The 27964-nt window shown below is 50.1% G+C and overlaps 12 protein-coding genes across 12 annotated transcripts in view; 7 read left to right on the top strand and 5 right to left on the bottom strand.

The window, feature by feature from the left end:
- Positions 1-36: 36 nt before the first annotated feature.
- P153DRAFT_205074 (uncharacterized protein) lies at positions 37-797 on the bottom strand. The gene is made up of 2 exons (XM_033662527.1): positions 766-797; positions 37-666 (listed from the first exon to the last, which is right to left on the bottom strand). The coding sequence occupies exon 2, from the start codon at positions 558-560 to the stop codon at positions 159-161; it is 402 nt and encodes a 133-aa protein (XP_033525191.1). The 5' UTR covers positions 561-666; positions 766-797; the 3' UTR covers positions 37-158.
- Positions 709-1070, top strand: P153DRAFT_286979 (uncharacterized protein; the record flags this gene model as incomplete). The annotated part of the gene is made up of 2 exons (XM_033663499.1): positions 709-869; positions 908-1070. Coding segments are annotated over 2 exons (324 nt in total), but the record flags the coding sequence as incomplete, so codon positions are not given.
- A 496-nt stretch (positions 1071-1566) lies between these two features.
- Positions 1567-3857, top strand: P153DRAFT_384027 (uncharacterized protein; the record flags this gene model as incomplete). Its single annotated transcript, XM_033670297.1, has 4 exons — positions 1567-2049; positions 2123-2759; positions 2811-3708; positions 3779-3857. The coding sequence occupies 4 exons, from the start codon at positions 1567-1569 to the stop codon at positions 3855-3857; spliced, it is 2097 nt and encodes a 698-aa protein (XP_033525189.1).
- Positions 3858-4918: 1061 nt separating this feature from the next.
- P153DRAFT_365449 (uncharacterized protein) lies at positions 4919-9190 on the top strand. Its single transcript, XM_033667828.1, has one exon. It carries the CDS (start codon positions 5161-5163, stop codon positions 8755-8757), a length of 3597 nt encoding a protein of 1198 aa, XP_033525188.1. The 5' UTR covers positions 4919-5160; the 3' UTR covers positions 8758-9190.
- Positions 9191-10882: 1692 nt separating this feature from the next.
- Positions 10883-11275, top strand: P153DRAFT_384025 (uncharacterized protein; the record flags this gene model as incomplete). Its single annotated transcript, XM_033670296.1, has 1 exon — positions 10883-11275. One exon carries the CDS (start codon positions 10883-10885, stop codon positions 11273-11275), a length of 393 nt encoding a protein of 130 aa, XP_033525187.1.
- Positions 11276-12034: 759 nt separating this feature from the next.
- Positions 12035-13839, bottom strand: P153DRAFT_365448 (mitochondrial carrier). The gene is given in 4 exon segments (XM_033667827.1): positions 12035-13186; positions 13234-13337; positions 13427-13429; positions 13441-13839. The coding sequence occupies 4 exon segments, from the start codon at positions 13580-13582 to the stop codon at positions 12518-12520; spliced, it is 918 nt and encodes a 305-aa protein (XP_033525186.1). The 5' UTR covers positions 13583-13839; the 3' UTR covers positions 12035-12517.
- P153DRAFT_205021 (phenylalanyl-tRNA synthetase mitochondrial precursor) lies at positions 13771-15970 on the top strand. The gene has a single exon (XM_033662526.1). It carries the CDS (start codon positions 14144-14146, stop codon positions 15479-15481), a length of 1338 nt encoding a protein of 445 aa, XP_033525185.1. The 5' UTR covers positions 13771-14143; the 3' UTR covers positions 15482-15970.
- Positions 15971-18770: 2800 nt separating this feature from the next.
- Positions 18771-21187, top strand: P153DRAFT_204996 (uncharacterized protein). The gene is made up of 4 exons (XM_033662525.1): positions 18771-19020; positions 19104-19353; positions 19403-20253; positions 20307-21187. Exons 1-4 carry the CDS (start codon positions 18940-18942, stop codon positions 20781-20783), a joined length of 1659 nt encoding a protein of 552 aa, XP_033525184.1. The 5' UTR covers positions 18771-18939; the 3' UTR covers positions 20784-21187.
- A 698-nt stretch (positions 21188-21885) lies between these two features.
- On the top strand, positions 21886-23333 carry P153DRAFT_384021 (ribose-phosphate pyrophosphokinase 4; the record flags this gene model as incomplete). Its single annotated transcript, XM_033670295.1, has 5 exons — positions 21886-21956; positions 22179-22270; positions 22336-22708; positions 22851-23208; positions 23259-23333. 5 exons carry the CDS (start codon positions 21886-21888, stop codon positions 23331-23333), a joined length of 969 nt encoding a protein of 322 aa, XP_033525183.1.
- A 2536-nt stretch (positions 23334-25869) lies between these two features.
- On the bottom strand, positions 25870-26459 carry P153DRAFT_204913 (uncharacterized protein). The gene has a single exon (XM_033662524.1). The coding sequence runs from the start codon at positions 26351-26353 to the stop codon at positions 26006-26008; it is 348 nt and encodes a 115-aa protein (XP_033525182.1). The 5' UTR covers positions 26354-26459; the 3' UTR covers positions 25870-26005.
- On the bottom strand, positions 26263-27323 carry P153DRAFT_395219 (40S ribosomal protein S6-B). The gene is made up of 3 exons (XM_033671384.1): positions 26834-27323; positions 26590-26757; positions 26263-26536 (listed from the first exon to the last, which is right to left on the bottom strand). The coding sequence occupies exons 1-3, from the start codon at positions 27287-27289 to the stop codon at positions 26441-26443; spliced, it is 720 nt and encodes a 239-aa protein (XP_033525181.1). The 5' UTR covers positions 27290-27323; the 3' UTR covers positions 26263-26440.
- A 156-nt stretch (positions 27324-27479) lies between these two features.
- Positions 27480-27964, bottom strand: part of P153DRAFT_312754 (DUF453-domain-containing protein) — a 2685-nt gene continuing 2200 nt past the window's right edge. Inside the window, exon 2 of the mRNA XM_033664856.1 lies at positions 27480-27945. Within this exon, the coding sequence (XP_033525180.1) occupies positions 27628-27945 (318 nt within the window). The 3' untranslated portion in view covers positions 27480-27627. The remainder of the gene's footprint in view (positions 27946-27964) is intronic.

Here is a 27964-nt window from a genome sequence, read left to right as displayed (position 1 = left end):
TTACAAATGATACCCTTGTATCTGTTTGCATTCTTGTACCCATTGCCGTGTTCTGATGCATCACGCTGGTACCCCTTCTCACCCTCGACAAACAAGCATACGAATCGTAGTCTTGGAGCATATGTCGCGTATCGTTCTCATATCACGCCAACGTCACATTAACGTTTGTGTTGGTGACAGCCGAGTGAGCGCAGGCAGCCTTCTTGCAGCAAGGTCGCGTGCTTCAGAGCTCTGACTCGGTCATACAACGTCTCTATCTGCATCACAACCACCACCATCAATACAATGGATTTGACCAGATGAGGTGCAGGAATCCGCCCAGCTTTGCTTTGGTCTCCATGTTTTAAGAAACGGGATGGGTATATAAAGAGATAGGTGGCAGGCCATCTCAACTCACCAATTCTCCAGCACTCCAAGCTACCTTCACATCTCGATAACATCTTCTTGAATCGGCATATTCGCATCTTAGACACCATGTATACCTCCGTCATTGTTATGACCCTCCTCGCTGCCGCAATTATGGCGGCACCAAACAACATACGACCACACCAGCGAGACATGGCCTCCGCGACTTCGACGGTCGAGTTCGAGTTTCCCACCCCATTTCCTGAGACTGGTGAATGGGCTGGTGTATGTAGTCCTCTTTGAAGCTGCCCTCTGAAAATCCTCGAAGTCGTTAGTGATGGGTGTTCGCTTACTCTTATGTAGGTTTACATCTGCGAAGACCATCACTGGGGCGGAAAATGCGAATACAAAGTGTCTCACCTCGGCAGCGCTCCAGAGGACTGCGTGGAACTTGATGGCTCTGCGTCGTCAATCGGGCCGGACCAGGGTTACTACTGTATTTTCTATACGCAAGGCTCCCCTTTGTTTGGATTTTTGGGAGTTGTTTGCTGACGCCAGATAGAAACGCCTTCTGTCGCCGACTCGCAAGTGATGGCTCCGACAACATCTCAGTTTCATATCCAGGAGAACCGAACTTGTTGGACACGCACGCAGGCAACTGGAACGATAAGGTCAGGAGCTACAACTGTTTCAAGGACGACGATTTTGAGGCATCAGATAAGTGATCTACGATGTCTTTTGCTAGGATTAGGAAGGATTTGAACATCTCGGGCGGTAATGAAGGACGATGGAGGAAACTAAGGTGTGGGATGTAAAATGAAAACAGTATAGCACTCAAATAAATGTTTTGTGCGTGTCAAGACATTTGACACTTAACATATGCGTTGATCATTCGCGAGCGGTCCGTTTATGATCACATGCAGATCAAAAAGCTGGAGAGATCTATTTGACTACATGCGGCTAGGCAATCTGTGGGGAAGAAACCGAGGCTCATGCATTCACATGTCGCAACCAACAGCTGTCAACGCCATCTTCGGTCATCATAGAGCCTCAACACGGAGGCGCATGCCTGCAAAGACGCAGATTGGAGCTTCTCTTGCATGTAAAGCTTCCAAATTACAGTTTGTATAGTCTATAACCCATCGATCCGCGTTCTTCGTGTCGCTCCGCAACCTCCGCATGCTCGACGTTTGACATGCTCATGTCTCTCCCACGGTAGCCATGGCCGTCTTATCGAAACCGTTCTCCAGCGCATCCTTAAAGTCCGCCGTCAATGACCTCACGTCGCTCTACCTCCAACATCGAACCCGCATCTCGCGCGCCGTCTACCTGACCCTCTTCGTCGCGCTGATAAACCGCGTGCGCAATGCCATCGCCGAGCAAAAGGCCGCGTCGCTGCGTCGCGCAACATCGAAGAGTACAAAAGAAGGCGATGGACGCAAGAAGGTCGAGCTGAACCGCGAGTTCTTCAAGAATCTATTGCGGTTACTGAAGATATGCATACCGGGGTGGAAGAGTAAGGAGCTCCGGTTGATCATCAGTCATAGCGTGTTTCTGGTGTTGAGAACGATGATCAGCTTGTATGTTGCGGAGCTGGATGGGAGGCTGGTCAGCAGTCTGGTGAGGGGGAAGGGGAAGGATTTTCTGAAGGGGTTGCTTTGGTGGATGACGGTCGCTATTCCGGCGACGTTTACCAATTCGATGGTAGGTGAAGTCGTATACCTTGGCGCAAGAAGAGAGAAGGAGCTCTGTGGAAGGCAGAAACTAACAACAACAGCTTTCGTACCACCAGTGCAAGCTCTCGCTACAATACCGCACGCGCCTCACAAACTACATACACAACAAATACCTCTCGCAAATGACATTCTACACGCTCTCCGCTCTAGACGACCGCATCAAGAACGCAGATCAGCTCATCACCGTCGATGTAGCTAAATTCGCTAACAGTCTCGCGGAGCTGTACTCGAACCTCGCAAAGCCCGTCCTCGATATTGTGATATACAACTACTCGCTGTCACGAAGCGTAGGTGGTGAGGGCCTCTTCTTCATGAGTCTACTCGTCCAGATCTCCGCAAACGTTATGCGCGCACTCACTCCACCATTCGGGAAATACGTTGCCGATGAAGCACGGCTGGAGGGCGAATTCAGATTTCAACACTCAAGACTGATCGACTATAGCGAGGAGGTGGCACTTTATCACGGACATGAGGCGGAGAAAGATACACTGGACAAGGGGTATTTTACACTCATCAAGCATGTCAACCGGATACTAAGAAGACGGTTATATCACGGCGTCATGGAAGACTTTGTCATCAAGTACTTCTGGGGCGCGTTGGGATTGCTACTTTGCAGTGTGCCTGTATTCTTCACAGTGCCAGGATCGAACTCAAACAGCATGGGCGACCGGACGGAAAGTAGGCATCTCCACTGATATTTTACTTTCCATATTTGCTAATCACCCTCAGGCTTCGTCACAAACCGTCGCATGCTCCTTATGTCCTCGGACGCCTTTGGTCGCGTAATGTTCTCTTACAAAGAAATCAGCGAGCTCGCAGGCTACACATCACGCGTCTCTACCCTTCTCGACGTCATCGACGATATTCAAGCTGGCCGCTTCGAGAAGAACCTTGTCTCCTCTGCCGACACAGAGGAAAATGCTGCCGTGCTACGCGGCCGCGGCACCGTCACTGAGGGCGAGGACATTGAATTTATCGACGTACCCATCGTATCACCAAACGGTGACGTGCTTGTACGCGCGTTAACCTTCAGCGTAAAGCCCGGCGATCACCTCCTCATCGTCGGGCCCAATGGATGCGGGAAATCTAGTCTATTCCGCATACTGGGCGGCTTGTGGCCTGTGTACGGTGGAAAAGTACGGAAACCACCGTTCGAAGACATCTTCTACGTACCACAGCGTCCGTACCTTTCCCGGGGTACATTGCGTCAGCAAATTATCTACCCGGACAACTTGCGCGAAATGCGCGACAAAGGCATCACAGACGCAGATCTCTACTCGATCCTCTCCGTCGTGGAAATCGAGTCCATAGTTGACCGCCCGGGAGGTTGGGACGCAGAGCAGGAGTGGACAGATGTGCTATCCGGCGGACTGCAACAACGTGTCGCAATGGCACGCCTCTTCTACCACCGCCCTCGATACGCCATCCTAGACGAATGCACGTCGTCCGTCACGCTAGAGATTGAAAAGGTCATGTACGACGAAGCTAAGCGGTTGGGCATCACGCTTATGACCGTGTCGCATCGGAGGAGTTTGTGGAAGTATCATGAGAAGATACTGCAGTTTGATGGGCAGGGGAAGTCTGTCTTTACTAAGCTAGATGCTGAGAGGAGGTTGGAACTTGAGGAGTAAGTCCCCCACCACCCTTTCCTTACTGTTCTATCAATGTCAATGCGGATGTGTGCTAACTCGACGCAGCGAGAAAGAGGATATCGAACTGCAACTCCGTGCGGTTCCGGATATCGAGCAGAGGATTGCGGAACTGACCTCTTCATAAGGTAGCGTGGGCTGTGTAGATCTGTAATATGTCCTTTTATATGACAGACATATGTTGTAGTTCCAGTTTTGATGCATGTTGTCCGAGCATTCACTTTCTCACTGCAGCTTTTCGTGTGCTATTCACACACTCTCCATACTGCACTATCTAACATCATGTTTTGTGCTTGGCTTTTTTCCTCTACTCTGTGATGTATACCTCCTTCACTTCTTCTCATCGTAATTGTAGGCATCAGGACATGACTGCTCAGTGTAGTCGTTGGCGGCTAGTTCCTTTTGGTGTATATTTCGAACTGCTCTTAATCATACTGATATTTGTTGGAGGGATAAGTGGTGTGGTGGTTAGGGACACGTGTTGGGTTAGGGACACGTGTTGTATCGAACCTGAACGGTAATGTGTCATTTCACGGCTAGAGTCATGATATGTATCCTTTACTAAACGTGCGAAAACAAGTGGTCGGCTGGTTGAGCTTCGCATCACGTGGAGCTTGTGTATACTTCGATGTCCTTCTGTTTCTATGTGACGTGTGCATTTTGAAGAACGGGGTGGACGGGCCTAGAGCTGCGACTGCAAAGGACTTAGGAAGAGTGGCGAGACGTCAGTAGATTGTCCGTTGGGGAGGTGGATATCATAGCATTTCTGGTTCGCACTATCAAATGAGAATTTCATAGTGTGAGGAGAAGTGGAGTTGACGTAGTGTTGTTTCCATGGCGATGGCTGTTGTCGGACGATAATGAGAATGAATTACGTCGAGGCTAGAACATGCTGGAGCATCTCACATACATATTCTGCACAGGCAGTCTGGCTTGGGCGTAGTATGGTCGAAAATCTACGTTAGTCTAGTGCGGCGTAGCACGAACTGATGGTCTTTTACGTCCAGACCGAGCCGGTAGATGCCCAACCCCACTTATTTGCAGCCTCATATAGGCGGATAGATCCGTTTGGCGTTCTTTCGGATAAACGAAGCGCCCCCCCCGAATGATCGCCAATGCCAATGCCAAGTCATGAGCGTTATGTGCGCTCTTTCCCCTCCTCCCTCCCTCCTTCTTCAACACACACATCAGAGTTTCTGGATTTGTACCACCACCAACTACAACTTCTATACACGTCTCAGGACGCGTAATTTTTGCATCTTTGCTGCTCTGCTACTTCTGCTCTCTTCTTCACGCCTTCTTCTTTGCCATTGCAAGCGATTGCGCCCCGACACAACTACCTTTTCGACGCGACGACGACGCGTTTACCAGCTGCGACCACCACACCTTCCACCACCTCTTCGCCAGTGACTGGCTATTGCCACGTCGCGATGGCTTCATACAAGATCGGCCAAACGGTCGAGACATTGGCTCAGCAGCAGGGCACCATTCGGTACATTGGACCGATCCATGTCTCTGAGGGTACTTGGCTTGGTATAGAGCTTAGCTCTGCCACGGGCAAGAACGACGGATCTGTCCGCGGTGAACGGTACTTTGACTGTCCTGCACAGCATGGTCTCTTCGTCAAGGAAGCCAACATCCTGAGGGTTGTGTCTCCACCCCCACCAAAGCCTGCTGTGAAACTCAGAGCTGCTGCACCTGCTGCTGCACCTGCACCTGCCCCCACTCTCAAGTCACGGTCATCCAGCATTGTTTCAAAGCGCCAGTCCGTGGTGCCTGCCACAACAAGATCTACTCTGCGAGGCCCAGCACCAGCGAGGAAGCCTAGCGTCGCCAATTCCACAACTACCGACAGTGCTCTGAAAAGCTCTAGGCATAGCAATTCTAGTGTTGCTCAATCGACCACCGACAACTCTCTGCGGACCTCCAGGTCTGGCAATACCGATGCTCTCCAGATCAAAATCCAACATCTCGAGAAGCAACATGCCGAGTATCAGGAGCAACTGAAGGAGTTCACACAAGCCAAAGATGACCGTGACAAGTTCAACGGCATCATCCAGAAGCTCAAGGTGAAATGCCAAACTCAACACCAAGAGGTACTGGAGACCAAAGAGCAAGTCACAACTCTTCAGGTCGAGAACCAACAACTCTCAAAGGCACAACAAGAGCAAGAAGCAGACTACGAAATCGCTCTCCTAGACAAGGAGATGGCGGAGGAGAAGGCCGAGCAGGCCGAGGCGGAGATCGAGGCGCTGCGGGCGCGAGTCGAAGAACGTGATTTAGAGCTAGAAATTCTTCGATCTGAAGCCGAGCTCCTTACAACTGACATGACCGAAGAGGACAAGGAGGCGGCAGGTTTTTTCAAGTTGCAAGAGGAAAATGACCGGTTGCGAGAAGCGCTAATCCGACTGAAAGAATATGCAGAAGAGAGAGAAAAGGAGCACAAAGCGTGTATCTTAGAGCTCGAGGAGGAGACCTCTCAGGTGGATCTCATAAAACAAACGAACGCGTCGCTTTTGGAGCGCCTGCAGAACACGGACGCCTTTGTCTGCGATTTGCAGCAACAAGTGGATGCTTCCAACGAATGGGAAGAGATGGTGGAAGTTCTCTCTTCGAAGAACCATGACCTCGAGGAGAGTGTGGTTGAGAAGGACCTCGTCATTAAGGATCTCGAGAGCCTGAGGGAGCTGAACGAGGAGCTTGAGCTTCAAAGGATGGAGGAAGCCGACGAGATGCGTGCAGAACTCGAGGTTAAGGACAGCGAGCTTGCGGAACATCTCCAGCGCCTTTTGGACCAGTCTGCGGTCATTGAGGAGCGCGATGAGCTCATCACCAAGTTCCGCGAGCTCATCTTTGAGCTGCAATCTCGAATGGCTGACGCCGAGTCTTCGAAAACCATGACCGAGACTCAAGTTCAGGAAACAACTGGCCGCTTCAATCAGGTCATGGAGATGAATAGGCGACTCCGCACGGCGAACGTTCATGCGACAAAGAAGGAGATATCTGCCCAGTTGGACAGATTGAGAGGAGACGAGCTGACTGAGAAACTCGCTGTCTGGATTGAGGTCGGATCAGACGACTTTTCCAATGGTGAGGCTACCGGAGCTTACTTCACGGCAAAACGTATCTCCTTCAAAGCCTCGCTTCTTAGCTCACTTTTCGCTACCAACGACCGTGACATGAGCCACAATGGCGGTCTTGAAGAAGCCCTAGCCCGGCTGTCTTGCGTCGAAGCTATATATCATCTCGCAAACATCAAGAACGGGAGCGAACGGCTGTGGTCGGCTATGGCGGTCTCCACGCTGTCACGATTTGCGAGTTTCGGGCCTTCGCATCAAGAAATTCTTGCGATTGAAAAGGTTCTGGATCAGGGTCTCGGTGCACTTAAGGCAGACGAGGTCAACTATGCCGATCTGGCCGGGTCTTTCGGCCGCGTGACAAAGATTCAGGAAGCCTTACTCCAGAGTCACCTCGATGCCCTTGCTGCTGCGCCCGAAGACGAGGTTCGCTTCCGAGCCTGCTCTATCACTGCTAATCTGGGCTTCTTGGAGTCAAATTTCGCAGTCGTGAACACGTTTCTAGTGTTCCTGATCTCCACCAACGAGGAGCTCGCCGAGCAGGCATCAGACGTTCTGGAGCACTTCAAATCACCATCAGCTGTTTGCAGCAAGGCTGTGCTGGCCGCGAACAAGCTGGTTAAACACCTCGGCGCCCTTCGAGAGGATGGCATGTATCCTGAATACCCAGCAGGCCTGGAAGCACTTGTCCAGCAGGATGCATACTTGACTCAGGTTGCCACTGAAGCGTCACAATGGGCTATCAATGCGGTAAAGATCGTCACCGAGACCTTTAACCCAGACGTTACTTTGCTCAGATTGGATTGTGATCTCGTCAATCTATTGCTCTATTACTGGGGCAACGGAATGTCACAAATGAGCGATGTCGTGTCGATCATCGATGAGTGGAATGAATACGCATCCGTCTTGATGCACAGTGTCGAGATTGTGCATGGACCAGCCCCGTGGACGGAAAAAGCCAAGGAGGTGGAGTCCGAGAGGAGAGGAAACGACACTGCCTTGGAACGCCTGCAAACTCTAACGGCTGAGCATCAGATTACGCGCCTCAAACTTTTGGAGCGACAAACGGTCATCGAAACGAAGGAGCTCGAGATCGAGCACTTGCTTAAGAGGCATGAGGAAGCTTCGGTGAAGATTGAAGACCTTGAACGACTCCATCACGAGCACACAGAGGCCCATGAGGAGATCATGCGTCTGCAGGTGCAGGTGAGGGGCCAGCACCTTGAAATCGATACTTTGAAGGAGCGCATTGCTCGGTCGGAGCGAACTGATGAGGCCGACCAACAGCTAGACCTCTCGACTTCGGTCACAGGACAAGAGCTAGCGGAGCCCGTGCTGGCGCCGCGAAGTCCTCCAGTCGGCTTCATAACACTCATCAATGCCCTCCAGGACGAAAACCATTGGTTGCGCCAGAAAGAGTATGCAGATGTTTTCAATTGCAATCTCCGGGGTATATTCGTTAACAAGAGAGGGGATGCTTCGCCTTGGGAGCAAGATTGGGCTGATCGTTTGCGCAACACTGCAAACAGCATGCTCAGTGTGTCTTGCGTCGGCGAAACTAAGGACTTCCCGCAAACACCCTTGAGGTCTTCCAAGTACCCCAAAGACTTACTCGACCCCGACTTTGAGCTTGGTACACCAGATGCGGAATCAACACCACTCCCCTCCCGCGAACTACGATCTGGCCGATTTAAGAGGTCACTTCCGGATCTTAGTCCAATACAGACCTCCTTCAACTGGCAGCCTTCGTCTTCTACGCATGAGCCATCTCTATCCATGCTCGAAAGAGATAGCTTGATGGACTTGTCACCGATATCGGAGGAATTCAGCGCGGAGATGACGGCGATGCTCGAGAACTTTAGCGAGATCGTGTTGACCGCAGATGCGGAGAGCTTTGGGGATAGTTTTGGTGAGAGCTTCAGCGAGATCATTTTGCCTGGGCGTGTTTGATTTGTTAGGATGAGTTGGATGTGGTTTGGATTCTTTCTGTGGTATTCGGGCATGTAGTGGAGTTTCTTTTGGTTATGTTTCGGACCACCTTCCATCACGGCTTGAGGGGATCCTCATTTGGTTGTAGCCGCCCGAGAGGGCTGGCTCCCATGGGGTGAACCAATACAGCCAGGTGGAAGGTTGGTTTGGATCTAGGACAGTGTTTTTCTCGGGCGTTTTGGGCGGGCATTGGGACTGGTTCTTGTATACTGCATGGTGTTCTGGATGGATGGTTTTGATTTCACAGCACTATACCCCATGGGCGGCATTCGTTTGTTTTTATCAGTTTTTATGGAATGAGTATTGTTGTTGCGACTTGCAAACCTTCTTCACTTTTCTGTATCTTCTTTTGATTGCATACAACTAGCTCAAGACCTCGGAGCTGACATCTCAACACGATTGAGAACACTGGTAATCCGATGAGAAATACCATGTTGTTCAACAAAGCCTCCAAGGTGTTTTGAGCAATAGTGCACCTGAGTTTTGTTGCGACGCCACATCGAGAACTTAGCTCACGATGCGAAGTAGAACATCATTTCTACCTATGGTGGTTGTCTCCCTTCCGATACATTACAAGATTGGACTTGCTAACGGCAGAACGTGTTGTTGAGTTGCACCTTCTAGATTCTTTCCATGACACACACCACAAGACGTGTCTCCAGCTCAACCTGCTCCATTATCAATGCACCATCTGACCTGCCGATCACCATACGAGGAGCGATTTCCTGGGTTGACCTGTCGTAGTCGGGCCTATAGTTCTGCACTTACCCTACGCCATGCTTGAGAACAGACAGTCCTTTCCTACGGCTACTTAGTGGCAGTAGCGCCTTGTTCGAGGCTGTGTTTTCTTAAAATCTCTTGTAACCTCGTCTCTATCTCCACACGGTCTTCCTCTCAGCACAACCACATCACTCCATCGGCTATCCTCACCCACCTCAGCCCACAGTGAGTTGAACACAATACCATCATCAGATCATGACTGACCCTGAACAGCAGAACTTACTGCGTCTCATTCGCTTCAACAACTCGACTACTTTCCGATAGCACACCAAGCATCTACACCATCGGACGGTCTCAACATTCACTTCATCTCGAAGCCACTGCAACTTCTCGAGGCCTGACCCTTCGAGCCAAGCCATCATGGTTGCAGACTTGGCCATACAACTTGGTCAGTTCACTCAATCGCGTTGGAGGGCTGTTGCTAACAGCATGCAGTTGGTCTCTCTAGCCGTCTCGGTCACGAGCCCCTTCCATGATCCAACCCACCGTCTACAAGCTGTCCAATGCAACCGTTCTTTCGATAAACCAGCTACCTGACACATCGCAAGACAAGCATTCATGACTACTTCTCGACGGTCACATCTATATGCCTCCTTCCAACTTCCACAATCTCATTTCCACACTCGGCACGGGGATCAACACCACCAAACTACAGGTCGGGCTGGAGACGGGAGGTGTGTACCAATTCCTGCGTGCAGATGTGGAGTAGTTTGATGGTCACTGATGCTCTACAGATCACTCCACCATCGTTATATCGATTGCCGGCGTCTACATGTTCTCGAACACGTTATGGATCATATACCCTGTCCATTCGACTATTCTGTATCGCCATTCGTATCGCCATTCATATCGGCATTCTTCAAATATCCCACATCGGCATTCTTCGATTATTAATTTACTATTCCATATCGCCATTCTTCCATTCGCGTCCGGGTCGAAGAACGTGACCTAGAGCTCGAGATCTTTCGGTCTGAAGCCGAATTGCTGACGCAGAACATGACTGAAGAGGAGAAAGAAGCCGCAGGATTTTACAAGTCACAAGAGGAGAATGATCGGTTGCGGGAAGCTCTGATCCGACTAAAAGAGTTTTCAGAGGAAAGAGAGAATAGTTACATCGACATCAACATCAGCATTCTTCGAATATCTTTTCACCATTCCATATCGACATCGAAACCGGCATTCTTCAAACATCAATTTACTATTCCATGTCGACATCCTTCGCCTATCAATCCACTGTTCCATATCAACATTTTTCCGTTCGCGAGAACAGGAAGCCGATTACGAGATCGCACTTCTTGACAAGGAGATGGCAGAGGAGAAGGCAGAGCAGGCGGAGGCGGAAATCGAGTCGTTGCGGGCCCGAGTCGAAGAACGCGATTTAGAGCTGGAAATTCTTCGCTCTGAAGCGGAGCTTTTAACGATTGATAGCATTCATATCAACATTCTTCGACTATCAATTCACTATTCCATACCGCCATTCATATCGCCATTCTTCGACATCTATATCACCATTCTTCGAATATCAATCGACTATTCCATATCACCATTTTTCCGTTCGCAAGAGCAAGAGGCGGATTACGAGTTTGCTCTCCTAGACAAGGAAATGGCCGAAGAGCGAGCTGAACAGTTTGATACTGAGATTGAGTTGTTGCGGGCCCAAGTTGAAGAGCGGGATCTCGAGCTTAGGATAGTGAATTGATAGTTGAAGAATGTCGATATAAATGCCATCAATTGTTAAAAGCTCCGCTTCTGACCGAAGAATCTTATGTCGCCGATCCTCGACATTCATATCGCCATCGCTCGACATTCATATCACCATTCTTCGAGCATCAATCCACTATTCCAAACCACCCATTTTCCATTCGCGCACAGGCCCGGTTCTCTGAGAAGAGAGAAAAGGAGTTCAGAGGAATGCCCTTCAGAGCTTGAGGAGGGGACTTCGAATTTCGATTGTATGGAACAGATTAATGCGTTCATTTGGAGAATGATCGCACATTAGGCAATGAGCAACGAGTTACATGTCCATCACAGTATTGTCTCTTCGTCAAAGGACGATTGTTCATGGACTGCTTCTCAGCCTGCAACGATGCTCCGTACGTGGTCACAACGAGCGGGGCCTTCGGTACCGAGGCCAGCTCTCTAAGTATCGAGTGCAGAGCTCAGAATCGCTGGCTCTTTGGTTCAGTTGTCCACGACTCTTAGTGAGGTTTGGTGATGGTTGGGTTTGGCGTAGATACGCATTGACTAGATGTCGCGTCTTGTGTCTGGAGAGGATTGGGTATATCCCAGCAGTTATGTGCTGCCTCGATGGAAAATTCATGTTTCTACTGTCCCGTTATGTCTTTACCTTTGTCATCTTGGCCTGCCAACTTATCCTGTGATGCCAGATCTTGGTTCATTAATCGCTAAGACTTCGCGAACGCGAAAGTGATTTGGAGACAGCTTGCATTGGAATTCACTACTATCGCGCCTTTGTTCTCCTTTCCTTCTTGACCGCCTCATCGTACTCGTGTTTGCCTACTTGATTTTGCTTTCCAGAAATTCACCTTCTCCATCCTTCACAGCTTCTAGCCGCTCCCAAGCTCGACTCTCGTCACTTTCTCCATGCTCTCAGATGTCTCATACCTCGTTCTCGTTATGACACGAGGCTTGGTTCGAGGAGGACCTGATCGTGCCATGGGCTAGTTCGTTAATCATGGAATGACCCGCATAGCGCTGGCAAACAGACTTTGGAACTGAGCACTGGGGTTTTGCGATATAGATCCAGAGGAGTGTTTCTTATGATCAACGCTTCCAGGTTTAAGTACAAAAGCTTGTAGTAGCGTTTCTAAACACGCCATATGTGTACACACTATATCCACGACGCCGGATACGATATCAGAATATGCTTTGATAGTGGACACGAGATTTAGATTTGTTCAATATTTATAAGAGTCCTTTCTCAGCCTTGAAGCTGTCGGTATATCTTCTTGTGCTGTTCTAAGAAGACAAAAATGAGGATCGTTTGAGGTCCCAAGCGGATGAAACTCGGCACAAAGCCCTTGAACATCCAGCCCAAGCCCTCTGATCTTGTGATATCTGTGACGAGCTTGACAACCCCAAGGCTTTCGCTGGAGCTCATGACTCGTGTTTTGATAACGTCGACGGGCGAGCATATGACCGTGGCCACAAAACCCGCAAGGGTGGAGGCCGTGAAATGAGTCGTGAGATTGTCCTTGAGCGGTGTGTAGTCCAGCAGTGCGCGTTTAAACCCATCGTATGTTGCCAATTGCCCCACGGTCATCAATGCCGCTCGCGACGAGTTCGCCCACACGCCCTTCCACAGACTTGCTACGCCCTCTTCGCGTACCATGCGGATGGCGCCGTCCAGCGCGTGCTTGTATCTTCGTCGCTTCTCTGCTGGTAGTGACGCATCATGCTGCATGCGCACATTGAGTATGTCGCCAGGGTTTCCGACTACACCTCCGAGGAAGCCCGACACCGATGCCATGCCAACGAGGACGAGGAACGACGGTTTCTTTTCGGCGGTCGTGACGCGGTCTTTAATCGATTCGTAGACGCCAAAACGGGTCATACTGTAGGTCAATTGGCGCAGCTGCGCAGCAGACAGCTGGTTGACATTAGTTAGGAGCAAACCAACAATTGCAGAGTACGAACACCGCGATACAGTCCCATGATCCCGTCAGTCTTGGCGACATGGCCGAACATTTGTAGCATGTTCAGCCGTACCCCAGAAGCTGCTTGTGTTTGCAGTCTGACCTGCGCAAGTTTGTGAGCGCGATATCGTGATCGGCTGGATGGCTTGGTTATACCTTAACTATGCAATGGTTAACATGATCCCTGCACCAGATAAAAGAAACATACCAAGATCCAAAGGATGCGTAAACAGAGTCGCAAAACAACTTGCGCTCCCACCAAACCAGAAGGGATAGTGTATTGGCGTGCTCTTTACATCCTTGCTCTTCTGCAGCTCAGGTGCGCTCACCTTCGTGGTGAGGACCGCCATGTTGCTCCGAATTGGACAGAAGCCTCATGTAGTCAGCACGAGAAGCTGTAGTCTTAAGCACGAGAGGTGAGTTGAGCGGACTTTGTTGTGTAGCCGAAAATTCACGGTAAGCAATGTCCACAGACGCCGACTCGGCTTGGCGCGCATTTTCTGGAGACGCGACGCTGCATGAGAACTCCATCGCGGCTATATCATCGACAAAGATGCGGATACAACCTGTCTCTGCGGTCTTGTGCCGTCAGCTCAGTCGAAATGCATTGTGGCGGATACAGAAGCCGTGTCTATCGTCTTGGCTGCGGCCGAATACCGCAAGGTTCAGCTCTTCTGGTGAGTCGACGTCACGTGGTATTTCTTCTGCCACCAACCGCAAGACGATTTGTTATTTTGCATCTAGTTATCTGGCTCTTACATCGCGTTGATTTATCTTTGCACTTCCAGTTGTTCCCGGCAATTTCAATCGAGTGCTGGGACAATGCTTAGTGACCATCATCTTAACACCAACCAGAAGCATCGTCAGATGAAATCAAAATAGAGGGGAATACCTACAAAACCGACGAATGGATGAACACGCCCTCGTCAATTCTTGCTGCAATTCCTCGGCGTCTGCATGTACAACCAGACCACCCTTTGACGATAACCCGCAAATTGATCGAATCACGCTTCCCCGGTTACAAGGCACACAACACCCTCTTCCCAATAGTCACGACTGGCCAGAACTTCGACTCGTTAGGCTTCCCGCTGGACCATGTCGGCCGGAGTAAAACAGATACGTACTACCTGAACAAAGACACCGTACTCAGGACACACACATCAGCACATCAAGCTGACACATTCCGCAAAAACGAGAGTGAAGGCTACCTCATAAGTGCAGATGTGTACCGACGAGACGCTATCGACCGGAGTCATTACCCTGTCTTCCATCAGATGGAAGGAGCGCGAACATGGGACAGACAGCAGGCCGAAAAAGAAGGCAAAACGCTCGCCCAAATCATATGGGACGATGTATCTAAGATCCCCAAACACGATGTTACAGTCGAAGATCTAAATCCAACGATTCACGCTGAGCGCAATCCGCTACAGACAACCCACTCTTCGGAAGAGGTTGAGGCTATCGCCGCCCACTTGAAACGCAGTCTCGAAGACATGGTCGTCACTATATTCAACGCCGCTAAGAGCGCAGCCGACGCATCTGCGACAACTTCAACACCCGATGAACCCCTGAAAGTCCGTTGGGTAGAAGCCTACTTCCCCTTCACATCGCCGAGTTGGGAACTTGAAGTCTTCTGGCAAGGCGATTGGCTCGAGGTGCTCGGTTGCGGTGTTGTTTCTCAACCAATTCTCAACAATGCATCAATGCCCCACAGGGTTGGTTGGGCGTTTGGTATCGGTCTCGAGCGCATCGCCATGTTGCTGTACTCGATACCCGACATCCGCCTGTTTTGGTCGAAGGATGCACGCTTCCTCTCTCAATTCAGCGAACAAAAGCCGATCCGACGATTCGTTCCGTTCAGCAAGTACCCCGCATGTTTCAAGGATGTGAGCTTCTGGTTGCGAAGTAGCTCAAGCGCTGCAGGGGGTGCCGCAGCTACCCATCCACCGGCATCTTCGACGATACCGGGAGCAGTACAAACGCAAAACCAGGTCCCACCAGCGGCTCCTACTCCTCCCGCTTTCCACGAGAACGATGTCATGGAGATCGCGCGTGAAGTCTGCGGTGATCTGGTCGAAGATGTACGACTCACAGATGAATTCGAACATCCCAAGACAAGTCGCAGGAGCATGTGCTACCGTATCAACTACCGCAGTCTGGAGCGTACACTCACAAATGAAGAGACAAATGAGATGCACGAGCGATTGCGAACCTTGCTTGAAGAGAGGCTGGGTGTTGAGCTGCGTTAGTTGACCATGTGGATGGAACCGATGCCTCTAGGCGGGTAGCGTAGTCTGAGATACTAAATTCCGTTGCCCGTCCATGTATACCTAAGCTACACAAAGCTTTTGCATATGTATCATACATGTACAAAATGATCGATTTACTATGTCAAGCCAGCGCAAGAGGTCCTGTTCAGTGTACACGGAGCTAATATGCGATCATTCAGGTTCAACTATCACGCGTATCATTCGGTCTTGGTTGGCAGAAAGATGAAGAATTGTTCGACTGCAGGTGTTCGCCTTTGATCCCCTCTTCAACTACCGATACGCTAGTAAACTGTTGAGTCTCAGATCTGTGAACGGACCAACTTTCGCTCACTTCTACACGGGCGCCGGTATGTCGATAACTTAATTCGCAAAGCCTTCTACGGTATACGCACACTACCCAAGCTTTTGATTTGCTCCTATCCACCACACAACTTTCGCTACCAGAATCTATGGATTAAGGATCGAATACTTGCATAGGCAACATATGGTTGAGAAGTAGAAGTTACGTTACGTTCCAAATATCACTTGGACGTATATACCGCATCTTATAGCCCTAATCTCTTCATGGCTGTTAGCGAAACCCCCGCTTCGCTTGCGGAAAGACAGTAGGTACCCCAAAAAAGCAGTCAAGCGGACCGAGAAGCCTCTCCCGGAAACCCTTTCTGCTTGTGTACAAGTTCAATATCATTGAGAGGGGGTTATCACAGTATCGACAATGTATAACTACATATCGTAATCTAATCAGACTAATTAGATGTGGGCAGCAAGGACCAAATTGGGCAGTTCTTAAGACCTTATTGGAACTGTTTTATAACGTTTGCGAGGCATTAGCAGAGTACAGTTATTCCTCTGGATTTGTTGCATAAAAATGTTCAGACTGAATCTTGTCACGACGTGAGTGACGCAACTTTTATGTTTCAGACGACTTTTCACAATTCAAATACCACAAACAAGAATTCAACATGTGTTACGATGACGCACAATCGGTAATGTTCGAGTTGGTGATGGGAACCTTTGCTGTGGGATTTTGGAATGATTTGGGTGCAACCTGTGGTCATTTGAAACACAGAAAGTCACAGCCTTAAAGCTTAGACTCAGCCATGGTAAAGAAGGCATGGGGAGCCGATGTCTGGTATAATCCGATCGCTTGGGTCTACAATGTCTCGTCGATGAGTAATATTCCTCAGACGGCTACTGCAGGAGCTGTGTGGGGTAGCACGGGGAAAAACTCCTAGAACTAAGAGGGCTGCAATGGTACGATTCAGAATGCTCATAGTGATGGCACGCAAAGGCTTGTCAATGAGTCGCTCTGTGGAAGAGCTGAGAATGGGCTGATGTCTTGATCATGTGTCCAAAAGTTGTAATGTTCCTCGTCCATCTTGTGTCTCTTATGATTAGGTTTCCCGGTTACTGCGACGTCTCCGTCGGCCGCTTCACATTGGGTATCAATCGGTCTGATCGAATACAAGATGCGACTGTATGGGAACCTTTTTATATGGGGTTATCCATTCTTTCAATTAAAAAACAATGATCTAGGAAATGAGCGGCTGGCGAGTTGAGAAGACCAGGGAGACGGGTAGGCAGAGTCGAAATCATGTGTGGTATACACCAAGCAGATTCGCTTCGAGAAAAAGGTTACATACAGCAACTACCGACTGAACTCTTCGGCCACTGCATGCGTCCTTGTAAGGTCAGTCTTGATTGTGACTCACGAGGTGGACTAGGCTATCAAAGATGCCAGAACCTTGAAATTGCCACATGGCTGCGAACCACAAAAGTCTAGTATGCAACCTGAGGAAGTTAGCGACATGTGGGTGAGTATGAAAAGCCCAATCTCAGGCCACAGAACAGACAAGGATAACAGCCTGAAACGGTTTAGGGAGCCCCAGAGGAGCCAGGTTCTCCTTTACAAATCACTTAGAGACGAGGACTGACACGGTTCACGGGTGTAGAGCGAGGCTAGAATGTATGAGCCCTTGCGCGTCTGTAGTCCCCATCATCCTCTGAACGTGGGTCCGCCTGCCTCGCGCAAACTTGAAACTCAAAGACTAGAAAGTTGCTGTAAACTCAAATTAGGCTAAATACGACGTTAGAAATCCATTTCTCACCCACTGTTAGCTCAACGGCATGTTCCACTGTCCAATATACCTAGCATCGTGATCGTGATGTTGTGAGAACGACTGTGTACATGGGAGGCTATACCTAACGTGTCTAGGCCTGTGCTCTGCCATGTATTCGGCTCTGATGCAGCAACACTACGTTCAGTCGTTGAGTGCTAAGAAAGAAAGTCGGTGTTGAGAGCATATAGCATTTATTTCGCCGAGGCTGTGCAGTGACAGCAAGGAATTTTACACGGTCGGGTGACAATGCATCATCTCACGAAGTACTCAAAGGAATGACTGAGAAATATGGGGCTCCAGCTCTTCCGGTTAGCAAGTGCTCGCCTATGGAAGGTTTATGGAGGTGAGAGATGTTATTCAACTCGCGTAGCAGGGAGATCATTGCGCGAGGAAGGGCCATGTAGTGCTCCGCAGCCTTGCGGTCCACGGCACGCACGACGCATGCAGAACCTGGTTTCAAACGCATGTCAACGTGGTATAGGTTCCGAGGGTTGTGCCGTAGTCGGTCTGGCCAGGGGGTCGTGAGAAATGGCTGCGTTTCAGGCCAATGAGAGCCACGCTCGCTTCGCACCTGCTTGTTCCTCTGTGCAATCCGGGACTCTGAAGCTTCCGACTGTCGCGGATCGGCATGCACTATCCCTTTCTTATCTAAAATGCGAGTGGAGAACGTCCCGATTGTGATCAAGGAAACAGTCTCCCGAATCACAAACTGTCCTCGGCGCCGACACCTCTTTTCTCAACCACATGCTACTGCAACTGCTCAATGTCCGTTCGGCCAGCCTGTCATCTCCGCACAGTAATTCCTTTGTCATTCAACAGTACACCGTCCCAAGCACTGAAACTGTCAAGGGATTCGTGATAGCCCGTAGGCAAGTGACCGAATGTGCTGCGCTAACTACGGTCCTAAATTGTAGATCAAAAGCTTCGATCAACACGTGCACAATCAAGCATGGTGAAAACCTTGGTGACATTTGGTAGATCATTTCTGAACACTGGTCCACACGCGGTGACGTTCTAGCTTCCCCACGCTTCCGCCACACACGGGAAGCTCACGTTTCACCCCGTCGTTCGCTTCGCCTAACTTCTGTTGCGCCACTGCGAGTCTGGATATATCGCCGTTGCTAGCTACTTGGTTGTGCAGGGAAGACCTCGTTACTGCGTGTATCAATAGTATGTCGAGCTAGCCACATTACATCGCTCCCTTGTTTTTTATCATACATATGCAGGGAACGTTCTCATGTTTGACATACCCGTCTTTCCAAGTCTCAACAACCTTGTACCTCAGACAGCGAGCCACGGGTACCTCAAACGATTATCATGGAACATATTTCCAGCTGCATGCGGCCGGTAGTCGATGTATCTTCGGTGTATATAACTCAGGGACCATCCTCGAGAAGTGTAGGTACTCTATCTATGTCCAGATATTCATCCATATGATTTACCACCTGCATCGTCGAGTATCTTCGCTAAACGATATCCAGCAAAGCCCATCATCTGCGACTCTTACTCAAACTCTTCCCTCCAAGTACCAGCTCTGGCCGTCAGCAAAGTCCGACAAATTGGTCGCCTTATCTGTTGGCCGTTCTTCTACTTCACTTAGCGACACTGCGACTCTGCCAGACAAGGTGCCATTCTGGCAACGCAACAACACAATGTCAAGAAGGAGGAATTTCAGCATAGCTGAAGTCGGAGCAACCATGACTACTGTGCAAGAAATCGCAATTGACTCTCGTTAGTTTCAAGCTACTCCACTTCATAACCGTAGGCTTACATCCCTCAGCAACAATACCGGGACGACCACCTCTTCGCAAGTTTTCAGATGCTTCCTTCAGTTACGACCGGACGTACAACTCTCCAGAAGCAAACTGGAGAGTTGGTCCGTTTGGCGATGCATTGATGTCCTGCGTCAGTGGTCCTTCTCCGATTCTGACACAGCAAAGCACGCCGCCAAACTCGTCAGAGATGCTCACCCCCAATTCAAGACCGCGGTCCCCCCGTCGAGCAAGTCCGGATCCCTCGTTGGATATGCACACATTCTACATTATCGACGACTACGAAGTTCGACCAGAAGTACCTCCCAAATCACCTACACTCGAACGCAAGGGCTCGCCAGCTCCGCTCAAGCTCGACATGAAGATGGCCAAGCCACTACTCATGATGTCAGCGTCCGCGGCGTCAGGCAGGAGAACGCCTCTCAGTGCGACTGATACCAAGCGGTCACCCAAATCCCACACACCACTTCCCACGCCTCCATCAGAATCGTCGACTCCTTTTTTCGTATCCTCGCTGTCGCCAAACCGAGGTTCCCCACGATCCGAGAAACGGGATCCTATCTCCTCCCGAGTAATCACGGCTCATACCCGAATCATGTCGGAATCATCCATTGTAGCTCACGGTCAACCTACAGATCAAAAGAGTGACAGCGCTCACAAACATAGTAGGGCATGCTCTGAAGGAGGTAGCTCTAAGCCTTCAACTGTGGATAACTGGAAGTTACCCCAAGGCATGCGCGTGTCTGAGGCGTCGAAGCGCATGTGTGATGCCGACCAGAAACTACTCCATAAACAAGCATGCGATCAATCTTCAAATTTCGAAGTTCTAGACAAGCGCGATGTAGCCTCTTTGTCAAGGGTAAGCTCCGTCGACTCGATCGCCTAGAAGTATGGCTTCTAACATCCTCACAGGAACTGAGAGCATTGGACGAACGCTGCGACTACCTCCGTAGAACATACAAGTCTCTAAGGGCTGGTCGTCAAAAACTACATAGTCGTATGATCTCAAATCTTCGACGCGGAGATACGGTTATCTTTTCCCGCGAATCTCTTCTCAAACAAGAGGAAGCCCTCGCCGAGCTCGATGTCTCGATCGATGAGTTTATTGCCAAGCTAGAGCAGGCCGAGAACAGACGCTTGCGACTTCGACAAAAGTTACTTGAACATGTTGCTGCAGCCATCGTGCTCAACCCCACTGCAACTCGTGGTGCTCGCGACAACTTTGCAGAGACAACACCACCGCGAAGTCCCGTCAAAACAGAGCCTAGTCGCACTCGGACCGATAGGACACAGACTGAGTCCATCAAAATCTACGCGGATGGCCATGTTCTCGATCTCTTCTCTGACATCGAGAAGGCGATTGGTCACATGTGCGAGCAGACCTGCTAATGTTGTCATACGAAACGTTGTTTCTTTCTATTCTAATTTTATCACGGCAACGCCAACTTTACTATATACCTCCACGTTGATTTCATTACCTCATATCCATGAGAGGCTTTTCGTTCATGTTTTTGGCCCAGCCTAGTTTGTACTTCACTTCGTTGTGGAGTCTCGGCCATTGTTTGTATGGGGCCATGTGTATTTTCCTACTACTTTCTTTGTAACGATACCCAGATCGCGCGTTGTTTCAGCACATTATGAACGTTCATATCTTGACGGGGTGATTTGTCGACGATGACATATCGTGGGAGATACTTGGCGTAGTGTTCCAGATGTTTGACAGGGGTGGAGCGGCAGGAACACAGGTATGTGGCGTAAGACGTATCAAGCTATAGCTTCACAGGGCTAGATCCTTTGGCTAAGGAATTAATCCTTGCATAAAACGTGCCGTCCTAAACGTGTGATGTTTTTCGGACCCTTGCAAATTGATGATATCCTTAGCCCGCACTCAGCCAGCCCTTGGCCTGCAGAGTGCCTAGTCAACAGAACAACAGTTCCCCTTTTCCACGATTGCGGTCCCAGCGCAAAGTTTGCGAAAAGTTCAGGCTGGATTGGAGAAGTGGTGCGTCAGTTCTTACTAATCAATTTGTCGCTAAAGACGGCTAGCACTATTGTGTTTGATGGCTCGAAGTTGTGGTTGCGGTACCAGCAATGTAGCTGTCAAAAGCTCGATAGACAAGGCACAGAGTCGGGCAGCAATGTCAAAAAAAACATCAGGACAGCTGAGCTAGGCTTTGGTTCAGACCTCGTTTCAAGTTTTGCGTGAGGTGTTGGCTCAAATCGGACAGCCTGAACCAAAGTGCTTTGAACCCCCTTCCAGAATAACACAAGGTTTGCGACATAGAATAACATCAGATTTTCAATAGAGTGTACATGACTGATCCCAAAGTTTCGACATCGTAAGGACAGCCAGATTTCGCTACGTGGAACTCTGTCACGTGTGCCGGTATCGGTGCTAGGATAGTCCGTGAGGTCCGTGCCCGCCATTTGCACAGAAAAGTTAAGACCGACAACGAGGTGAGTGCCGACACACTCAGAAATTTGCGCCGCCATGGCTACCAACAGTATCAAGCTACTCACTGGAAACAGCTATCCGGAGCTTGCCCGCCTTGTGGCTGACAGGTACGTTCGACTTCATCTGTCTTTGATTTTCTGCGAGATTCCCCTCACCACTCTATCCGCAAAGGGTGGATACTCTTCAATGCCCCTCAGGCTGCATATAGAACAGCACCGTGTATCATACGATACTACTGCTGCCTCAGCGTCTCGTTAGCTTTTGCCTATTGTTTGAGCGTGGACAAACTTAATTCATTCCACATTTGGAGCTTCACTGACATTGTTCAGGCTCGGAATAGAGCTGACCAAGATCTTGGTACTGCAATATTCAAACCAAGAGACGTCTGTGACCATTGGCGAGTCTGTCAGAGACGAAGATGGTATGTCTTATCAGTTGGATGGTCAGGTGTTTGCATGCAATACAGCATAGCTTACCTTACAACAGTATTCATCTTGCAATCTACGCCGCCTGGCGACATCAACGATGCTCTGATGGAGCTTCTGATCATGATCAATGCGTGCAAGACAGCATCTGCACGTCGTATCACCGCCGTGCTTCCAAATTTCCCATATGCTCGTCAGGACAAAAAGGACAAGTCACGCGCACCAATCACGGCTAAGCTCATGGCGAACATGCTACAAACCGCTGGCTGCAACCACATAATCACAATGGATCTCCATGCGAGTCAGATTCAAGGCTTCTTCAACGTCCCCGTGGACAACCTCTATGCGGAACCGAGTACGTTGAGATGGATTCGTGAGAACTGCGATGTCCAGAACTGTGTCATTGTTAGTCCAGATGCGGGAGGCGCGAAAAGGTATGAGTCTCTCCTGCTTACAAGACTTTTACGTGAACTTGTGGAAGTCCAGTGCCACCTGATTTCAACGCTGTATTGACGACGTGCCGACCCTTGGAGACTTCTCATAGCAATAACCACAGGGGGGCTGACGTGTCTACAGGGCGACCTCGATCGCTGACGGCCTCAATTTACCATTTGCCCTCATCCACAAGGAGCGCACTCGCCCCAACGAAGTCTCAAGAATGACACTAGTTGGAGAAGTTACAGGCAGAACAGCCATCCTTGTCGACGATATGGCCGATACTTGCGGTACCCTTGTCAAGGCTGCAAGTGTGCTGATCGAGCAGGGTGGTGCGAAAGACGCCATCGCTATTGTCACTCATGGCATTCTGAGCGGCAACGCCATTGAAGCTTTGAATGGCAGTCAACTCAAAAAGATCGTTGTTACCAACACTGTTCCTCACGAGGACAAGAAGGAGGTTTGCGACCGCATCGAAACGATCGACATCAGTCCTACTGTAAGTCGGGAACTGTTTGACACCAATCTTCAATTCTGACTTTCAATCAGCTCGCCGAGGCTTGTAGACGAACACACAACGGCGAGAGCGTGTCTTTCCTCTTCAAGCACGCACCCGCCGACTAAAGGCAAAAGGCACGATCTCAAGTAACGAGTTCCATGGTTCAAAAGAAGTCGGCGTTTTGGTGCAGGGGAGTTAGGATTGCAACCGCTTTTGCCTGTCCTTCGGGGCAGCCATCTAGAGTTGAAGCCATGGTGGTCTGGTTGCTTCCCTATTACGGAAGGTCCCACGCGGAGCAGCTCAATTTCTGAAGAAAGAAGCAGCATATGGTTGAGCTGCTCTTGCATTAGTGGTACCGAGTCTCAAAATTCCATCCTTGCGTTCAGTTGTGGCAAGGCTAGTGTCAATCAAATTGACATTTGAACGAGACGAACGAGCGTTTCCCTACTCGCATGATACGCTCATGATTCATCGTTGACTAGAACTGCAGCAGCTAAACTTTGTATTCTGAGGGCAGGGATACACGGTATTTTCCATGCCATCCCTGGACCCCTTGTGTAGCAAACGCCAAACACCCATCCGCACGTTCGGGAGTAGAGATTCAGTAGAATTATGGGTAAATCCCAGTCATGAACCACGATCTTCACCCATACCATTCACCTGTCCATGCCCAAACAATGTCTAGGTCAAATGACACAACTATTCGGAAGACTTAATTCTATGTCTCTGCAAAGTTTGCCAGTCTGTACGCTTCTACATCTAGCTACTGCCATTATTAGTAAATTTTGAGACTGCTTCGACTGGACTGAAAATTCACTTAGATCACGCTATTTCGCATTTATGGAAGGTGTCCCTATCGATCGACTCCGCCGAACTTTTACTAGCGAAGATGAACGTTTCTTCTCACAAGTCATGACTACCACTACTCTAACTACGGGTGCACGTGCGCGCGCTGATCAGATGGCGCAACCGTATCCTCCAACGCCTTTACCCCTTCGGACCTCCACCGGCAGCGCGTTTCCCTTTGCAGTCACTTCGCCCGCATCTGGAAACTCTATCTGCTTTCCTCCGCCCCGGATCCTTGTTGTACCGGCTCAAACTAGTACAGTTTCGAGTTTAACGTCCGCTTTGAGAAGACCCTAAGCAGAAAACGGCATCACTGAACGTTAAGGGTTCCCGGGAGGCGCACTGTAGTACGCGACTCGCGAAAGTTCGCACTACTGTGTGATTCAGTGTTCGATCGCAAGCAACGGTATGCATGACTCTGCAATCGAGAGTTCTCGGTTTTGCGTCCCGAGTGCGTAAGGACGATGATCGACTACACACACACTTTCATCGGACGTGCTCATCTCTTCGAGTCAGTGTCGAGATTTAACCCTCGATGGCCTTGGATACGATGCACTTAGCTGACTGCCAGCCAATACAGATGCAAGTCTCAGCGCATCAAAACGATCGAACACTATCAGTATGCTTCTCGTACCCCCCAAACCCAAACTTTTCGAACCACTAGACGCATCACCATCTATCTAGAGACTTGTCTTCGCCGCAGTCAGCCGGTACTTGCCTCAAAATCAAGTCACAGGATGTCTTCCAGGCCGTCCCCACTCCACCCTAAACCTCTTTCGACCGCATTCGGCTTCGCATCTGCGCTCGCGAAACATGGGTCGGACCTGGACGTCCACGAGGGGGTTTAGGTTTGCACTCCACCCGCCTCTCATGGTATTGGGATATGATGTGCAGGACTAGCGTGTGGAGGGGGTGGATTACGTGCGAATGCTGTACGCGAAGGACTGGTGGAAGATCTTTACTGGAAAGACATGCATGACCGATGATCTGGTTTCCAGCCTTGCATGCATGTGTGTGTGTGAAGGTGATGAACATGGTTATTCCAAGTACTGAGACCCTTCGCTTCAAGGCCGCATTGCAGGGGACCATGTCGAGCAGGTTCGCATGGAAGCAGCAATCGATGGACCCATGCACATGTCCAAACTATCACGTCCATGCAAAACACTGTGCTAATATCAAATCCAGCACGCTTTGTGTGCAGGAAGGAGGTGGTTACTGAGCATGTGGATTACCTCTCGAGAACCAAAGCGTAAGGTATTGCAAACCCCATGGGGTGATGCCCGCAAGTGATCCATCGTGTAATCACGGATGCGTATCAAGAGCTCAGTACATTGCATGACATAGCTGTATATCGTTCTTCAGCTAGAGTGTAGGTTTATATATAATTCTTGCCATGCTTGAGATACACACACTGCAGATTATCAGTAGGTTGAATTTGGTGAACATGTATACACACCTCAAACCTCCTCATCAAGAAAGAAACCAACCCTCCAATAAACAGAAGGAGAGAAGAGATGAAATGGTCCATGTACCTCTACCCCAACACCCCCTTTGACATCTTTACCACCTCCTTTTACCCCAGATCTTCTCCACACTCTTTCCCTCTCACTGCACACTTCAAGCACACTTCAAGCACCGCCAATTCGAACTCTACCCCCAACCTCTCCAACCTCTCATAAGACACACGACCACTTTCCCTCAACACGCCATGCCATCCTCCCTCCTACCCACCCGCCCCAATCGTGCCTTAAACCGTGCTATTAAACGCATGGCATTACATCACATCCCATACCCAACCGACTCATCGAGACAGTAAAAGCACACATCGAGAGCATTCACATAACCCCTACACGCTATGCCGAGGAGATATGGCCAGATTACCATAGAGAGGCATTGCTTGAGTTGGTGAAAGATGTTGTGTTAGTAAGGATAAAGGGTCAAGGGTAAAGGGCTATATCCTGGGGTAACACTTTGTCGTTTTTCTGTTGTGGAGGTAGGTTTCGAGTATGGAGATTGCTAGATGGGGTATGTACTTGAAGTAGAAGGGCAATGGGGTGCTAGTTCGGGTTGTAGGCAAGATTCCTCGAAGTCTTGACAAATAAAGGACATAATTCAAGACGGTAGAGTAGTAAGGGTTATGCGAGGTGGTAGACACGCCGGCGGAAAGCGAGAACAATACAAACACATGGGTCGGGGTCGTGAAGTATTGCAATTGTTTATATTGAAGAGACAGCTGCCTTGAGCAGTCAGTGGTATGAAGAAGCGCCCCATTCCATGCCCAGAATCCCGAAGTTTTCATTCAGATACAGGGAGCCCACACCGATATTTTCGTGCCGACGCCAAAGTAATCATTCCACGACCCAATCATGCATTCATGATTCATCCTCTAATGCCTCATCGACGAAGCCCTCCTCTTCTTGGCCTCCTCGTGGGCGCTCTTGGCATCGTTGATGCGCTTGGAGAGGATCTGGGCGTACTCGCTCTGTGATTTGTTAGCATTCGAGATTGCGTATGGGTGGACAGGGGTGGACGTACGGCAGCATCCTTGGAGGCTTCCGCGCGGCGGCGCTTGAGTGCGACGCGGTGGCGCTTGTGCTGGAGACGCTGGGGAGTGACCAGGCGCTGGATCTTGGGAGCCTTGGTGTAGGGCTTTGCGCCCTCCTTCTTAGGCTGAACCTCGCGGCGGATGACAAACTTGCGGACCTATAGATAATGGCCGTCAGACTCAATCCTTTGCAAAAACAAAGAGGATTGGCGAAGAAGCTATGAGAGAACTCACATCATCTTCCTTGCTGAGACCGAAGAAACGGCGGATCTTGGTGGCGCGCTTGGGGCCGAGGCGCTTGGGGTGGACAACGTCGGTAAGACCGGGGATGTCTTCGTCGCCCTTCTTGACGATGCTCACGGCGAGGACAGAGAGGTCCATGCCGACGATGCAACCGCGGACGGACTTCCTCTTGCGCTCGCCGGTGCGGCGGGGACGGTAGCAGGAGTGACCGTCGGCAAGGAGAAGGCGGACACGGGTGGGGTGCATAACACCCTGCTTCATCGGGAAACCCTGCTTGTCGTTGCCGCCGGTGATCCTCAGGACGTAGCCCTTGAACTCATCGCCGACGCTGTCGCCAGGGACTTCCTGACCCATGCGGCGCTCCATGAAGACGCGGAGCTTGCGCTCATCTTCGATCTCGATCAGCTTCTGGGTGCCATTGTTGGGGTAGGAAACGTTGAGCTTCATCTTGACGGCGGTGTCGTGACGACGGGCGTTGCTGCAACGTTAGTAAAGACTGTCGTGGTGACCTTGAAGTTCGGGTCGAATTCTCGTGGGAGAATAATCATAAGCGAGTCTTGGCGGGTTGGTGTGTCACGTGCCGTAGCATCACAAACTCTGGACGACCACGAACTTCTCGAACTTGAATGTATTGATTGTAAATTTTGTATTTGTAAGTGGAATTTATAGATCAACGAGAAGCCAGTTGCTGTCGTAGGCCAGAGAGTTCACGCCTCCGCTATTATAAAGAAAGCAAGATGCAGTCTCACTCACAGTTTACAACGCGTCCAGCATATCATACCCAGCTAACTCCGCGATCCTCTCCCCTTCCACCTATCGTTCTGGGCGTGCCCCCTAAACCCTCCCCTTGCCTCTCTTTCTTTCTTCTGCTCTTCCCTCTTCGACCACCATTCATCTGAGTGCTTCCCACCGCCCACCAGCTTCCCATACTTGTTCAGTCCCAACGTCCTCCGCGTCATCCTGTTCCGTCCCAGCCCCATACTGTCCATGTCCTCATCCTTGATTCCCGTCTTCCCATCCTTCGCTTCCGTCTCCCCATCCTTCATTCCCGTCTCCCCATCCTTCATTCCCGTCTCCCCATCCTTCATTCCCGTCTCCCCATCCTTCATTCCCGTCTCCCCA

The sequence above is a fragment of the Dothidotthia symphoricarpi genome (genome assembly GCF_010015815.1).
Source record: "Dothidotthia symphoricarpi CBS 119687 unplaced genomic scaffold P153scaffold_7, whole genome shotgun sequence".
NCBI lineage: Eukaryota > Fungi > Ascomycota > Dothideomycetes > Pleosporales > Dothidotthiaceae > Dothidotthia > Dothidotthia symphoricarpi.
The sequence above is the reverse complement of the archived record's forward strand: the minus strand, read 5'-3'. Positions and strand labels throughout refer to the sequence as shown.